Genomic DNA, 18,656 nt, shown 5'->3' with positions numbered 1-18,656 from the left:
ATTTGTACTTCAAATCTGAAGATCACATGTTTTAAACTGTAATGCATATTAATAATATAACTCTTTCAGATAAGGAAAATATTTTAAAAGATTGTCACTATGTTGACAAGATTTAAATCGAATTCAATGATAGTTACAATTAATTTTGACAACTAAATTGTAAACAAAGATTTTGTACCAAGAAAAAAAGTATAAAATGAGGAGATCAACATGTATTAGAGTCAATATAGTTAATGATTTTTTTTGTCCATAAATCATTTCAAAACTTTGATCACTGTAACAAATCTTTAAATACTGCACATCAGTGTGATAATTCCAATAGTTATTATGAAAATATGGAAATCATGCAGTAGAATTGCTGACACATTTTTTTCTACATAAAAACAAAGATGGATTTATAAGCCATTAAGAACACTGTACACGAGGAATTATAATTTTAGAAAATTACATAGCATGCTTATAAAAGAGTTACTGCCCCTAAAATTTTGAATGACAATTTACTAGATTCATTCAAAACAATTGAGTACTTAAATGATTTAAATTATTTTCCTGCATGTTTTTTTATTTTTTCTATAGTAAATTCTTATAAATTAGGTAGACTGGAAATAAAAACAGCTTCCAAGATTTTTTTTTAGCAATGAATCCCTTTTTCACAGAACTCGATCAGGATTTTACAATCCAAAAAGAATGAACAGGATATGTTCTACAAAATGCACAATACCATTTATTTTGTCCCTTTCTTATCCAACAATATAAGACATGCTTCAGTTAATTTACTTGGCTTAGTTTCATAATTGGTAATCTGACAGGAGATTAAGATTTAATGCATGTTAAATAAGTCAAAATTAAATTAGTAAATACAAATTAAGTTTAAGTTGTAAACAGAAGACAATGTGTCCTGATTTTCTATGAAAAATAATAATGTCAATGAGATAACTATAATCCAAGACCATTATCATGTATGGTTTTATAATTGATTTATTTTGATTTTGCTCTCAATATTCAAGCTATTTTAAAGTACTGTATATAAACTATAAAACAGGTGGTCGTGTGGTCTAGTGGGACGGCTACAGTGCAGGCGATTTGGTGTCACGATATCTCAGTAGCATGGGTTCGAATCCCGGTGAGGGAAGAACAAAAAATTTGCGAAAGCAAATTTACAGAACATTGTTGGGTTGATGTTTAGACGTGTTGTATATACTATAAAACATATATACTGAAAATCTAACCATGTAAAATTATATATGTCATTCAGTATCTAAATAATCTTCAAACTTCAAATGTGAAATGTCTACCATCAATATCCTCATACAATAATGACAATTCCTGTCGCTTAAGACCAATCATAAGAATGGAATTGTTTAATGCTGCCTACCTACTCTCTTAAAAGAAGTATACACCTTCCCCCCCCCCCCCAAAAAAAAAAAATAATAAAAAAAAAAAATATAGCACTAATAGGTTCAATTTTTTAAAAAGATTTATACTTACTCTAATTTTTTTGCTTAAGACTAAAACCTAAAACATGTAATTTATGTTCTTGGCCCCCAAAAAATAAAAAAAACTCTACCTACCAACCCAAAAAGCATGGGTAGGCATTACATCAACCAAAGGTGGCCTACACTTGAACATTATAAAATACATCTTCTTCATCATTGTATAGTGCTTTCATAGAAAACATTTGTAGAATTTGATAACACTTACTTGCAATGGTACTGAAAATATTCATTGTTTTCATTAGAAACCATTAGCCAGCTATATACATGTACATGCAGCTCTGTACTTAACATTTTGACTTTTTCTGTTCACTATAAAGTTATCAATTAAAAAAATCTCAAGGGCTGCATCTAATTATAATTGAATTTCCAAGGTACAAACAATTAAATAACAGGATAAAGATTTCTCAGAAACAATACCTTATTACCTTTAAAACGACTAATTTATTCCTATGAAAAAAACAATACACCATAATAAATATTTCTTAGAAACAAACATGGTTATTACCTTAAAATATGACTAGAGTACTCTGGTAACCTTTCTATAAATCCCACACTTTTTATTAGATTAGTCAAGTTATGTTGAATTGGAACTCCCGTTGTATCCGTCAAACTTAAATGCATCCGCATTTTCTGATCGCTCTTTTCCATCATCTCGTTTATACACTTCGGAAATCTTATTTTCACAAATCCGTTGTTATTCATAATTGATTTTTGATGTGATTGACGACACCAGAAGAGAGTATTAACAACCTAATCACCAAACATGGATCACAAAAATATGTAGCATTGATTTCATTAGCATAGTTGAACCACAGATTGTGTTTTACTGTACATGTTCAACAAATTACAAATTTCCTATGCTACAGACATGTATGGACAAAAAACTTGTCACAAAATCATGTTTCCATGAAACAGCAATTATTTCTCAATAAATCCAAAGTTAAATTGGAACAATATTTACCATTTCTAAAATCCAAAACACTAGGATAAATTTAAAGACATCTGTTGTCAATTCCAACAGACAGACTTAGTCATGTACAAAAATTACTTAAAAAAGTTGATAAAAAAAAGTTTCTGTATTTCTATAGACTGTCAGAACAATGAAGATATATATTCCAAAGCACATTAGAAAGTCCAAAACTTCTTTTCTATAGTCATTTTAACAAATCTTATTGCATCCAAAAATAAAATCCCAATCTGTTTCTAAAAGTCTCTTTTCTTGCTTTTAAGTTCACTTTAACTAATTGTTTTGACAGAGTAAAATATGTACACTTGATGACTTCAGAATGGAAACAAGTTTATCAAAAATCCAACAAAATTCTTCAAACCTGTGACACAAGTACTGAACAAGTTTATGACTGTTATTGAAGTACAATATATCATCCAAGACGTCAGGATTAAATTGAACTTAATCTCAACTTTCTTTACCTCTCAAATTTCTATTCTAATCAGCACGTTTTTAAACAAGCACTTTATTAATCCTGAACTGTATTAGTTAATAATTGAAATCCATTAATCCTGCCCATTTTGACAGTTAATAACTCCATGTAGACTTCCCGTCACTGATTAATACATTTCCCCTAGCCCCGCTTTACTAAGAGACTTTAAAAAGGTCTTGGTATCTACCAATGTTAAATGCATCATAAAAACAACGAACGTTTAAATCCTATTTTCTACCTAACAATAAAGCTAATTCACTCCATTCACGTTATCACTGTCGGAGCAAAATTGATTTCTTTCAGTGAATATAATCCCTCTTTTATATACTCCATATCAAATAAATTTGTAGACTTCATATTTCATTCTTCTAATAAAATGTTCTTTTATCCGATGTTTGAATCTATGTATTATACAACAGGACAAAAGCATTACAAAGACGAATTTTACATGTAATATTCTGTGATCTCTTGTCAAACATATTGATCTCAAAATCTGATTTGAAATAACAATGTGTTGAAATGTTATTAATTAAATAGTATGAATGTTATTTTAACCATACTATTTAAATTTAGACCTTTGAGTTAATTGTACTGTTTTATTTGCTTGCGTTGAGCAAAGAAATTTATAATTCTCTATCAATTATATATTTTGTAAAAAAGAAAGCATACATAAAAATGTCTTTTAAATTATGATGTATGCCATAGTACATGTATTTCTATGATCAGACATAAATTTAAATGATGTGATGTATTTTGCAACAGATATCTTATATATCATAAGTTGATCTAAATGCATTTACAGTAAAATGTATTCACATTATACATGCAGTCATAGAATTTTTCTTCGGAATGTACATCAAAAATTTACTAAAATCAACAGGAACCAATATATTTTTTACAAGGCAATGTCCTGTGGGTCTAGTGCTAATTTCAAACTGTTTATTTATGTGCCATATACAAACTTATACTTTTAATCTACAACTGATTTAATCCCAACTTTTAAAATGTAAAATATGCAAAATATTCAAGGTCAATCGACAGCTGTGTCTCAAGGGGAGGACCAAATAATAAGTCTCCATGGAAATGAGAGTGTGCCGATGGTAATATATCTGCATACAAAATATCATTGACATATAAATACATGTATACCACTAGTAGATATTGATATTCTAGCAAGGAGTCTACTGAATTCCAATTCGTACTGTAACAAAATTACATCTAGTCTTTTAAAATATCTATCTTTATATACATTCCATCCATACAAACCATACAGATAGCTATATCTCTTGCACGTTTAAGACACCCTTGTAGATTTCGAAAAAGAGCAGGCTAATTAATGCCACTACAAGGCAGCACTTGCACCCGCAAAGTGAAAAGGGATTAATATAAGTTGCAAAACTTGTTTCCCGATCCACTATAATTAATTAAATATATGTTTAATTAAACTAACCATACAGCTAATACATGTATTTGTAAAATGAATGTATATTCTTCTGTAAATTTATACAGATGAAATCTAAATTGTATGCATGGCCACAATAATGGCAAATTATACATGTTTAAATATACTCTTAAAACCATTTCAGCTAAGCCTTGAAAACTTGGGCTGAGCTGTATTTGTAATTTTTTCACTACAGAGAAGTTATTGTACATGTACATGAATTTCAAAGTTAATATATATATTTATTTTCACAAAAATATATATACATAATACCCCCGAAAAAAAAATGCAGGCAATATATATCAACATTTGTATATATTATATGCACATGAAAATCATATGATTAATTAGTATCACTTCAATTTACAACTGTACATGGTTGTTCACCTCACACATGTACATAACCTCAATTGAACTGTGTAACTATTTTTACAGCACCAGTGATCAAAACAGAAAACTAATTCAGGATAAACAGACAATAGGTAACAAAATAATACCTTAAAGACAAATATGACAGTTTCATTGTGTAACTAACTACTTAATCAGATAAGAACTCAATTGAACAGACAACTATTTTGATAACTGATAATCCTTATATTTATTTTGCCTCAAATTGTGAAACAAATAAAGACGTAATCAATGAACATTTAAACTCTGTTATTTATGCTTTTAAGTTTTCCAAATACCATGAAATCAAATACACATGAATTCATTGATTGAACCCCTACTTTTTTGAAAATCATTCAGATTTTCCATGGTGTCCTTATATAGATATAAGAAGACTAATTAGATGTGGTATGAGTGCCTGGTAAATCAGACAACTCTCCATCCAAGTCACAATTTATAAAAGTAAACAATCAAGGTCAAAGTACAGTCTTTAACACAGAGCCTTGGCTCACACCGAACAGCAAGCTATAAAGTGCCCCAAAAATTACTAGTGTAAAACCATTCAACTAAGACATGTTAGAGTGGAACCCAATATTCAAAATTGCTGGATCTACAATGTACATCTGTAATAAGTAAGTTCAAGCTACATGCATAAAAGTAGCCCAGAACATCCCACAAATTTAAGTGTATTTTATAGCTAATATATATGGCCTATAGCAAAAGTCATTACTATAAACAGCTCAATCTATAGTCCCTATAGACCTTCATAAAGTATATGTAATGTGGCATAATTAATAAAAAAAAAATCCTTTTTTTTTGCCCCATTCAGCCATTTTTTTAAATTTACTATTATCTTAAGCTTGTTCATCAAATATTTTACATGCAATTCAGTGTTTCTCCCCATGGTGTAGGCCCAGTAAAGGAGAACACTGTAGCTTTCATCATACTTACCTACACTTTGTGATTAAAACTATGGAATCACCTGGCCTTTAATCTACTAATAAAATCTGAGTACTTACTTTCGTCGGCGGTTTGTTTCGTTTTGTAACTTTTTAGCTCTGGACAGAGCATCGTCTTCACCATTGACTGCCATCTGTTTCAGGTGTTCAACCTGTTGCTGTTCAATCTGACGAAAGGTCTTACTGGTCATTAGTTAAGGAAATAAAATAAAAGTTGATCATGAGCCAGACATGGGGTAATCGTAATCAGTAATGGTAATCAGCTGTAATTGATTACATTTTGCAGTGTAATCATATGTAATCAGTAATCATGCCATTTCTGATTACAAGTAATCGTAATGTAATCAATTACATTGCAAAAAACAGGTGTAATCATGATTACTTATAGATTACTTTAAGATTATATTCATATGATTACTTGCTGATTACAAATCTTGTATACTGGTATATAGGAAAATAGTATTTGATAGACAATATGAAAATGTAAAGTATGAATAAAAAAAATCATGAAACTAGTATTCACTATGATGGGAATTTGTTTAATGTGATAAATAGTATCATCTATATAACAAGTTTTGTATAACAAAGTGTTTTATTTTGATAACAGTTTTCTAAAGGAATTTGCTTTCCAGTGTTTGTGAGATTGAGCTCTTATGATATAAGAATATGTCTTGAAAGCATTTTTGTTCATTGATTGAACACTTCTGATATTAAGCCCAATATTTTTATAAAACTACAATGAAATTCAAAAGCAGAAAACAGTTAGTTCCAATTTCACTTTGAGGGTTGACATACATAACTGCATGAGCCCTTTTAAAGTCAAAATTTTTCATTATTTGTCCAGGTTTGTGAATTGGGCAGTTGGTTAAAATTTGTAGAAAAAACAAAGTTATATCTATTACATAGAGAAAGGACATTTGTATATAGCTATGTTATCAAATTACACATGTTACAATGTTATTGTCTAAATTCTTTAAAATAAGATTAATAAATTATGGCTTTAAAAAAAATCACCAAAATTAGCTTTTTCGTGAGGATAAAAAGTTATTAGAAATTCTTTAATATTGCAATATACAATGTAATCATAAGTAATCACAAGTAATCATGATTACTTTAAAGAAAAGTAATCTAATGTAATCAATTACATTTGAAATAAGGTGTAATTGTAATGTAATCGATTACATTTTAAAGTAATCGACCCCATCCCCGACATGAGCATAGTTAAAAATAATCATAATGTATCTATTTTGAAGAATGATAAAACTGAGTTACTTCCCCTTATCTGATACTTCCAATGAAATCTGATTTCAATGACCTAATTTTAATGACTTAATCATGGAATCAAGCTATTTTAAAGTGTAACTAGTCCTTGATCAGCAGCAGAGGTTATCTATCTAAGTGTGTAATTTTTCTATGGTTTGATAGACAACTGCATGCTATAAAATGTAATTATTGAGTTACTTCCCCTTATATTAAAATTTTACTGATATCTATTTGCAAGGATAAGAAATGATAATAAATATTTTTAAATTCTATATTTTTACTTTTATTTTCTGTTGCCTTATTACTGACCTAGTTTCAAAAAAAGCGTGCAAATATTTTTTTTATACAGTAAATGGATCAGTATTCACCATCACAAGTCATCTTTTATCATTATTTTCAAACAAAATGGATATGAAAACATTTTCAAAGAACATAATGGGTTCAATTTTAGGGCAAAGAATATAACCTTATGTTTGTCATGTTTGTGTTATAATTTAAACACAATTAAACATAGCACCTGCAAATGAAATAAATAAGTTTCCCAGAAGAATGGATTTTGCAGTAAAATCTTAAATTGAAAATTCGTAAACATTATATAATTCATTCAGGAAAGTTGATTAAGCAACATATGAATTGTAATTAACCCTTACCAATCTTTGGTCTAAAATTCTCTATCAGAAATTGAACTGAATTCTTTGTTACTAAATAATAAAGAAATTCATAACTAAAATATCTGCAAGTATAATTTCAACATGACCATAAAAATATTTTTAATTTAAAATTTAAATTAATCAATTATTCCAACAGAGTATTACATGTAAATGTAATTAATAAAATGTGAAATAAATTTTTGTGTAACTGGGCATGAAGCGGTTATGACATAACATCTAGAATTTCCCACTCAATGTTTGAGATATTACAATAGCGATAGTGGTGGTAAAGTACAATTTCTACGTAATAAAAACATTGATTAATATATTTTATTAAATAGAAGAAACAGCTTTCCTCAAGCTGCACATATTTTAGTCTGTGCAAGGACAATAACTTTATTTTTCATTTTTTTTGGTTCTATTAAAGTTATTCAATAGTATCCTGCAAGAAATTTAGGCAATCTGATGAGTTCAGCCATTCTCAGCTAATTCTTATAGTTTGTTTCTATATTGTGCTGTAACACCACTGTCCCTGGTTAGGGGGAGAATTGAGCGCTACAAACATGTCTAACTTCATCGCAATAAGGAGTCTGTAGTTTAGTGGTTGTCGTAAGTTCATGATCGTGTCTGTCTGTCTTTTTCGTAAAATGTTTTGATTTATTTAAGGCTGTTAAATTTCTCAATTGAACTGTTTTCAAATTTTTCCATGTTGGAGTCTTTTATAGCTTAGTTAATACTGTTTTTCTCATTGTTAATTAAAGTCTGTATAGTTGCCTATTATTGCTAATAACAACCACTTCATTTGAACTTTGGTGTAAAATTATTTGTCTCATTGGCAATCATACCACATCTTCTTATTTTAATGTTTATTATTCAAAATTGAAAAATAAGAGCACAGTCTGTCAAAATACATATATACGATATCACAGTAGCATGGGTTCGAATCCCGGCGAGGGAAGAACCAAAAATTTGCGAAAGCAAATTTACAGATCTAACATTGTTGGGTTGATGTTTAGACGAGTTGAAAATACATATATATATATATTTACTCAAAGTGCATCTGTTCTCTATGTTAACATACATAGAGACTTGTACATGTATACACATGAAGAAATTAACTTGCAAATGAAAATATGTGAAAAATTATTTCTTTACAAACCATTATACTTTTTTTTCAAATTCAAACTTGACGGTAAAGGTGCATACAATTATAAATAACAATAATAGTATTCAAGTCTTTAAAGTTTACGAATAAAATATTGAATTAAAACAATCTTTACAAAACCATTTAACTGTGACACAATTTTTAGATAAATAGATTCATGTCAATATATTTTTAAACTCATCTGACATGTTCTACATGTTCTATTCTTATTTTAAATTAGATTTTGACGATTTGACAGCTAATTAATTTTTCAACAATGCCACAAATTAACCATTCTCATTTAACGCTTGAAAGTCAATACTTTATGCTGTTGCAATTAAGTTATAAAGCTAACTGGCCTTGGTATTTTGCTTTTTGTTTTTTTAAAACTATTTATATGATTGAAATTAAAAATTGAGATTTAAGAGATAAAAAAAAAACAATTTGAATGACCTTGAAAGCTTTGTTCCTACATGTATTACAAATGAATTTTACGTATATGTAGAGGTCCTAAATGCTGTTTCCTTTCCATATAAATATATAATACACAGGACAGTCGAGTGGTTCCCAAAGCATTTAATTCAGTAAACCATTAATCTGAACCAGACAAGATTCTTTTTTTACAGGACGTTGACACATATGATTTGGACAAAATTAAAAATCCTACTGGTCATTTGGTCCAGTAATGCTTCAATCACTTAATTGGACTAAAACCAATTATTACTGATCGTTGCAAATGCAATTGTTTAGTGACCTTGTAAATGACTGCATGATCCGACACTGTCAGTCTGTCAGACATAAACACATTGTTCTAAATTTATTTGAGAAACTGGCCTGCAATTTTTTTATCACTTAAAAGCGCAATAAGTACATGTACATGTACAATGTTAAAAAAGTCGACATCTTTGATATCTTACAGTGTTGTATATACATGTATTCTTTTCCCCTGATTTTTTTGATGTAAATATAAAATTAGAATTTTGTACATGAATAACTGATACAATATCCTGTATGACTGAATATGCTAGTGGATTGCTGTCTCATTGATGTACACCAAAATGCCCTGTTACTCATCGATCAGAAACACTTATTACTGTGTTGTTATGTAGATATCATGGTTTTAATTTGAAGAAAGACAGTGTCAGATTGGAAAATTTATATATAACTGTATAATATTTAAAAAAATCTTGCAGGGACTAATTGTACAATGTACATGTTTATAAAATTTACATAATAATTGTAAGACCAAAAATCTTTGTGATTAACCCCAGACCATATTGCTGAAAGCATCAAGTTTGTGATTTCAGTTTAACCAATCAACAAACCCTTTTGATATGCCAATATTTCTTCTCATAATTTTTAAAGCATACATGTTAAATTAGATTTTTGGAAATATTTCAAGACAAAACTGCAGGTAGCTATACATTGTAGCCTGATCCTAATCTACAGTGTCAAGGTCACACATATAACTGTCAAAGGTCATGCAGGTACAACCAGTTATCAATGTTTTAATTACAAAATGTATGCATAAATACTAAATAGTTAACAAATAAAATTTAAATGCCTTAAAATTTAAATTGCAAAATAATACAGGCTAACAGCTAGAGGGAAGTAACTCAAATTTGTAGTATAAACTTTTCAAAACATCTTTAATAAACAAAAGCCAATGCAAAGTTTTATAAAAATATGTGTACTAAAATGTAAATTTCATCTTGTAGTTATCAAGCATTTAATTGATACATTGTAAAGTAATATACATGTAAGGAGTCAGGAATCAGCAAAAGATACTGGACAGTACAATAGCTGCACCAATCGCAACCATTCATTAAATTTGGATAAATATGGAACTTAATCAAAATCTCATAATTACATGTACATGTACATGTATTATTCTTAAAATATTTATACTTTTAATGTAACACTTCTGATCATCATCTGACATATTTTATGAATACCGCTCGAGTTATTTCCCTTCAAACGTAAACAAAAGTTCACTAGGACGCCATTTTGTAATCGATTTCGTAATCAGCTGATTAGCAAACTGCAATAGATTGAATAGTGAATACAGATACTAATCATGCCATCAACAAATCGGATGAAGCAAAAACGTGAGGAAGAAAATGAGATACAGGCCGCAAAATGCAGAAAGCTTTTATCATTTTTTCAAATGTTTGTAGATTTTTATTACAAAATGGTTAAGCACTTGCAACGGTGTTAGTTCGGAGGTAAAAATAAACTTTTGTCAAAGGGATAATATAAAGTTAAAGTTGAGTTAGGCCAAGGATCTCACGAAATCACTTGCATATTAATTACTTTCGTTTTTATTATTGCAACTCCAACTAGGGAAAGACATAATTCTGGGCACAGTTCAAAATTTAATAAAAATTGGAAAGAGGGGAGGCCATGGCTGAAGTGTGATGACACATATATGTTTTAAACACTTTTTCTTGTTTAACAATTTGTTTTAATGATTGATGACAGATGTATATGTCCTTTTTATAGCATTAAACTAGTATGTTTTAAATGAATCCATTTTATAGAAATTGCCTGTTTATATTAAGTAAGTGCCCTAAAATTGTTGTCCCTCGCGCTTAATGTGCCCTCTGAGCTAACAATTACCCTGCCCTTTTTAAAAGCTGCAGGAAACACTATGATGTAATCAAGGGTTCCTCCTTCAGAAGTACAAATGTAATCCCACTTTTTATAAATTTGGTGTATTTTCTAAATTTTAAAATTTTGACTTATGTTATAAAGGGTCTGCAATATTCATTTTTATCATGTCACTTCATGTGTACAGTATTACCTTTTTTACTTTCATGTAAACATTTATTGAAAAGGGGATGTAGTTATTTTACCTACAAATGTACATGTATGCACCTGCAATCAAGGTTTGAGCATATTTAGATGACCATGCAAAAATTAAGGGGTTTAAAAATAAAGTGGAATGAAATACCACATTGTACCAAATGCTTACTTGTGATACTAAGACTTTAAAATAAAGACTGCTTTGAAAATTTCAATTGTGTCTACCAGGATGTAAATACTGGTTTACATTTGTATATGTATGTAGGATGTGGACACTAGTAAGTGCACTGTTCACTGATGTCAGAAGGTCTATACATGTACATTTGTACAAATATAATGTACATGTATATATGACAACTGATACATGTACATTGTAGCTACAAATGTAGTCAGATTAAAAAAAATTCAGATGTCCAATTATTATGAGTTTAATTAACATTATTTAAATGCCCAGCAATCTATAAATCTCCAGGAAAAACATTTACAGGGATTTATCTTAGTCTTACACTCATTCAAAATGCACAACAAAGTACATATTTTGCTTATTTTGTTTTGTTCCGACTTATTAAGTAGTACATGTATTTGCATGTCAAAAAAAATCACAATTCACAATTTTCAATTGACATCTTTTTCAAAGTCTTTTTACATAATTACATTTCCATTCTAAAGTTTACTACAACCTATATAGCTAACTCATAGGCATATCAAGGGAGGCCCTTTCCTGGTTTATTTTATACATACCGGTAACTTTAAGATTCAGTAAAAGGAATGTACTAATATGCTGTGGTGGATCCAGGGGGTTGGTCATGCTTGGAACTCCCCCTTTTAAAAATGGCTTCATAATCTACCAAATATGCAGATTTTTTTTCAGATCTGTGAATTTATATCACATGGTGACAGGAAATTATAAAATGTATAGCGAGAGTCTTGAGCAATAAGGCAATATCAATAACTTGTTAGTGATCTTTGAAATAAACCAAATTTTACCTAATTACAGATTTTTCTATTATAGTACATGTAAGTTGGAATAAGAGATGGTGTATCAATTCAGATACAGACAATACAAGTAGACTCGTTCTTCGAATAGAGGAATATCAATAATACTACAACAATATATTCAACTATAGTTGCTGTCACGTAAAATTGGCACCAAGTTTTTTGTCAAAAAAAATAAAATATCAGCCGCGTTTACTCGAAATGATGTTTTTCATTTAGCAGAATTAAACCCTGTCCAAAAATCCACTTCTGTCCTACCTTTTAATATTGTGTTTGCACTGTATAACATGTATAATCCTGACCTTCACATTTTTCAAGATTATTTACATTGTAAAACCGCCATCTTGGTTTCTATGAGGATCCCTTATTCCATATCATTTGTTACTCTCCAGTAATATCATTGTCATTGATGATACAATTTCCCGCGTTTTTTACGTAGAGATGATGAAAAGCTTTGAGAGACAAGAAAATGGAGAGCATACGGAACTCCACGGCAACACTTCTGGTAATAACAATGTCAACGTCGGATTCCACCATACAAAATAATCTTGAATTATGTGAAGGTCAGGATTATACAGTGCAAACACAATAAAAGGTAGGACAGTAGCTAGGCCCGAGACCACAATTGTTGTCCCTTGATTTTCATTGTCCATGAATATAGTCCCTAGTGTTGACAGTGGGTTACTTGCCATTAATTTTGATACCCCATCCAAATCTATTTCTCCATGTTTAATGCCTCAAATTGCAAGTAGGGTATATGATATGATATTTGTAAATTTTCTTTCCATTTAAAGTACATGTCACATGAGTATAGAAATGATAAAAAAGACATAATTTTTTATTTCTTATAGCCTCAATATGCATTTTTTAATGTAAATATGTGCCATAATGTGGCACGGCCTAAATTCACCCAAAATTATTTCCAGTCTTACTTCAACTTGGCCTAAGACCCCTTTTAAACTAATATGATATATGTTATTTGTAACTTTTCTTTCCATTTAAAGTACATTCAATACATATGTTAGGATTATTTATAACCAAAAAGCTTCACAAATTTAAAATGCTGGAAAATATTTCATCTTCATGTAACATGTGTAAGGCCCCCCTTCATTGTAAAACCTCAATTTTTAGGTGCAGGCTCATATAAATTTGACTTGAATAATTATGCTAAGTCTGATAAATCAAATGAGTACTCTATTTCTTTTAGTACATGTACATGATAAATTACATATTAAGGCATTTCAAAAGTATTTTTTTGCAATATTTTAATTTTTAAAGCCTCAAATGTTGATAGTTGAAATTTTTCAATTTAAACGTCAAAATTTAACATGCAAAGACAATGAAAGATGATATAGAATTTAACATCTTGTCTATGATATATACATGTATCCTATAGTTATGAAACTTTTTAGCAGGTTATAATTTATTAAGCTTTGGTCATACCAAGTTTTTTTAAGATTGGTCAACTCTTTCTATAGCTGCGGAACCGTAGCTCTTAGGTCCTTATGTTATTTTTTGACTATTTGCGGACTATAGAGCTACGGATTTTTCCTATTTCAAAACGTTCGGAATTGCGACCCAGGTTTAGGTCGCACTTATTTCTCAAAAGAATATTATTTATAATCCATGCAAAACTTGTCAATATATATAGTTCGTTACGTTAGATATTTTTCTAGGATATGACGTACCTATTTATGTTTGAATATTCATTTACTTAAAACTATTATCTAATTATTGCCATTTGTATACATTCTCCGCCTATTTTATTCGGCCATATTGAATCTCGTCGTGACGTCACGAGAATCAAGAAAAGATAACTCAAATATCCTCGATCTCCTATGTTGGAGGTGAGGAACGCCTATGAAAAACAAGAACAGATAACTTTTTTAGAAAAACATGTGTTGGTTTGTTTACTTATTTCTAAGCGAGAATCAAGTGTTTTCAAGACTTTACAACATTAATTCATACGAAATATTTAAAAAGCTTGAAAGAATTATTATTTCCATTAGTATTTAACCTTAATTAAACGTACTTTCATTCAAAAAGTCATGAAAATAAAATAAAAGACAACATAAACATACCAACAAGTGTTTTCCTATAGAGTTATCTTTTCTTGATTCTCGTGACGTCACGACGAGATTCAATATGGCCGAATAAAAAAGGCGGAGAATGTATACAAATGGCAATAATTAGATAATAGTGTTAAGGAAATGAATATTCAAACATAAATAGGTACGTCATATCCTAGAAAAATATCTAACGAAACGAACCATATATATTGACAAGTTTTGCATGGATTATAAACAATATTCTTTTGAGAAATAAGTGCGACCTGAACCTGGGTCGCAATTCCGAACGTTTTGAAATAGGAAAAATCCGTAGCTCTATGGTCCGCAAATAGTCAAAAAATAATACTTTGACAAATTCCCTAAATGATTTGATGGTGTCAATTTGTCAAATAGCATGATCTAGCATGAAACTAAAGGATTTAAACTTTTATTTTATAGAATTTCAGCAAAAAACATGGTGCCAATTTTACCTAGTCCAAATAATTATGACGTCTTGAAAGGCTATTATAATTTTTTTCTTTGACGCCGTTCAAGACGTCATAATTATTTGGACTAAATTTTACCTTGCCTGACAGAGACTATATGGGAAAGTTTTTAGTCATGGTAAAAAGACATTATATTATATATTGTATAGTAACTATCTATGACAAATAGGTCAATGTAAGGATACGAATATGCTCCTGCTAACATGACTACTCCAGTGTTGGTACTTTTACGTTGTCGAATGTAACCTTTTCAGCTATCGATGAAACAGTGTGAAACTCATTTTCCGCACAGAAAATGAAATATTTTACCGCTTCACTTCACCTCAAACGCGAAATAACGAAATGTTTGACATTTTCAATTGTTAAAAAGGTATTAAATATAGATTGTGTATTTTTATGTTTTGTAAAGGCGAGCTTTTTACAGAGAACACATTCTTTCACATGGCAAGCACTTCTATCAAAATATTTTCCGCCATATTGTTTTGGTTACGTATGCGCAGGAATGAACAAGTTTTCAGAATCACTGCGCATCTGAGGCGATACAGTTAATAACCAAACTGATACTTATATATAGACACAAACCAGGAAGAGGCCACGTACAAGTCAAGAATCCGATACGTTAATTCTTTTTTTTTTCTTTTTTCAGTTTTTGACTTATTAATTATAACAGAGACATATAGTACAATTATATGTCTCTGCTTATAAGTATGAACTTGTATACTTAAGAGTTTTGAATAAGTTTACGGTTCGAGAATAACGACGAAAAATGAAGAAACGAGAAAAATTGGAACTAAAAAACTATGATAAATTAATAAATAAATAACTAATTGAATAAATTTTCACTTGGAGTTAATAAAAAAAAACATCAAACATGGCAAAAAGGTTTACTCCCTACACTTTATTGTGTAATTATCAATATGATCATGATGATAAAATATTAGATCCATCTTATGACTGATAATGCCTGACCTTCAAATATTACTATTCTACCATTCATGACATTTATCTTTCAATGGGAGGCCAAAACAAATCTATCCCAATCGATTGAAAAACCTAACCAGGAATCTTGGATAGGAAGCATTAAACATATATTTAAAGTCCTAGATTAAGACTATCTATTTGTAAACCAGTGAAACTTGAAATCAAAACCATATATTAAAAAAAAGTTTTACTGAAAATCTCTAACAATAAAATTTAATGAAATTTGGTAGTAGTTTAGAAAGCAATTCTGGGAAGTGTACCAATATACAGTCTGGCAATTAATAAGAACTTGCAGAAGTTTTTTTTTAAATATTTTTATGTTTGAACAATATCTAACAATAAGTTTCAAAAAATGACAGGCAAATAATTACAAAATTTAGAAATAGCTGTCATGATCTTGAAATCGGAAGAGAGAGGTATATTGTTATTAAAGCTAAAGACAGAAAGTGAAATCAATGTAAGACACAGTTGAAGACAAACTACACTTACTTTTAAAATGTCATGTTCTAAAAGATAAATTCTAAAATCAAATTTTTTCAAGGTTATCTGATGAAATGAAATTTGTTTGAATTCTTTCATTTGAACTAACCTTAATTGTTGCACTCAATTTTAAAAAAATGAAAGAAACTGTTAGAAAATATCAATTTAGTTTGAAAAAATTAAAAAGAAAAAAATATATAATAAAATCGAACTGGATTTGTCTCCCATAGACCTAGGATTATACAACTATATGTAATTTATCCAGGTCATAGTGGCTACCAAAATAACTTTATGTTAATTATTTATTTATCTTACTTTGTGTGAATGTGTATTCATGATTTTACTTTAAATGTACTTGATCATTCTAATCATTCGATCTAATCATTCACTGAGCTTTATTTTGAATTCATTTGATTGGTTAATAGAACTATCTGATCTTAACTTATCTTATAGCACAACTAGATAAAACTGATCCACACCGAACAACAACTCATAAAAAATCATAACAACACAAATGAGTGAAAAAAGGCAACTATCTGCCAAAGAAGGGCGAAAGATACCAGAGGGACGGATAAACTCGTAGATTGAAAATAAACTGACAACGCCAAGGATAAAGAAGTAAAACAGACAAATAATAGTGCACAACACACAAGATAGAAAACTAAAGACTAAGCCACACGACCTCCCCCCCCCAAAAAAAACCAACAACACAAAAAACGGGGGTGATCTCATGTGCACTGGAAAGGTACTCAGATTCTGCTCCACATGTGTCACCCGTCGTGGGGTTGTAGTAACGACATAAGGAACATATCCGATATCATCTGTAAAACCGTTATTCCATAACGGTCAACCAACTCGTGATGGCATCCGTAAAATTTACGAATGCCATGATTTTAACTACACCATTTAAAACTCTTTGTTTAATAGCTACATATAGTGAGCAGCAACCCTCTATCAAGGAAATCATGATATGAAATTCTAGCCCGGTAAAATCGTTTCAATAGAGAGATATATATAGAAATGGAAAGTTCACAATTGGGAAGCTGAAATCATCTCTTGTGTCATTCGTTTTGTTTTCAACCGACTCTCATTGTCAATTTCTAGATATAAGTCAGCATATGATGCAGACATAGATATATCTGTTGTATCCTTTATCTCTAGTTCGATCGGATAGATGTGTGCAACATAGTCACCAAATTTTGAATTATTTAGCGAGAGAACATCATCTATTTAGCGAAAAGTAAAATTAACGGATATTGCTAACTTCTTGTCTTTCTTCCTAAGAAGTTCTTGTTTGAGTCAGCCTCTTAATGAATAAAGGAACAAGTCGGCAAGAATAGGGGCACCATTGGTTTCCATTTGTTCACTTTCTGTCAATAGCCCCCATTATAACCAATGTAAACAATCTCTCGAAAATATTCATTTTACCGATCTTAGCTTTGAATATTAAGATATCTACCGTGTCACAGTGTTACATGCAAAAATAACACAAATATACATAAAAACTTCAATGAAACATCAACGTTAGTAAAGACGTTATACTATTATATATTTGTTTTTCTTTCTGTAGTACCCATCTTTGGTATTCTATGTTGTGTCTCTTGTACTTTTCTTTGTCTGTTTGACTTTTGTTCTTTAGCCATGGCGTTTATGTAAGAGATAAATTTGTCCTGGTAAAATATGTCTGGGTGGACACATATAACTAGTAGAAAAAGTCCATGGTTACAAAATTTACTAGTATTTTTTGTCCGATGTTAGTAATTTATGTCCCCAGACTAATTTTCCTAGGAGTTGTAGTCCATGTCATTAATATTCCTAGGTAAAAACGTCCATGTCCTCTTTATAGGAAAAATATTAATGAATCAAATCATTTAAGTTTAAACAATGGAAAATTATAAGAGTTGTTTGTTTATATTTTTAATAAAATGTATGTCCCCAGACTAATTTTCCTAGGGAATTATGTCCATGTCATTAATATTCCTAGGTAAAATCGTCCATGCCCTTTATTTTGTAATGTAAAAAAATGTTATATTTTGATATTGTTATATAGAGTTGTGTATC

At 29.8% G+C, this 18,656-nt stretch overlaps 1 protein-coding gene across 6 annotated transcripts in view; it reads right to left on the bottom strand.

Annotated features, from left to right (window-relative positions):
• Positions 1-15,638, bottom strand: part of LOC139491945 (centrosomal protein of 126 kDa-like) — a 33,177-nt gene extending 17,539 nt beyond the window's left edge. For 4 of the 6 annotated variants that reach the window (XM_071279892.1, XM_071279890.1, XM_071279889.1 and 1 more), the window contains exon 1: positions 2,002-3,435. In XM_071279892.1, coding sequence (XP_071135993.1) covers positions 2,002-2,198 — 197 coding nt within the window. In that variant the 5' untranslated portion in view covers positions 2,199-3,435. Of the gene's footprint in view, positions 1-2,001; positions 3,436-5,782; positions 5,906-15,319 lie in introns of those variants that run through there. The other 2 variants (XM_071279891.1, XM_071279894.1) reach the window with 1 other exon arrangement.
• Between the last annotated feature and the right edge of the window lie 3,018 nt (positions 15,639-18,656).

This window comes from Mytilus edulis, chromosome 10 (genome assembly GCF_963676685.1).
Source record: "Mytilus edulis chromosome 10, xbMytEdul2.2, whole genome shotgun sequence".
In the NCBI taxonomy this organism is placed as follows: domain Eukaryota; kingdom Metazoa; phylum Mollusca; class Bivalvia; order Mytilida; family Mytilidae; genus Mytilus; species Mytilus edulis.
This window is presented reverse-complemented; position numbering and strand designations above follow the sequence as displayed.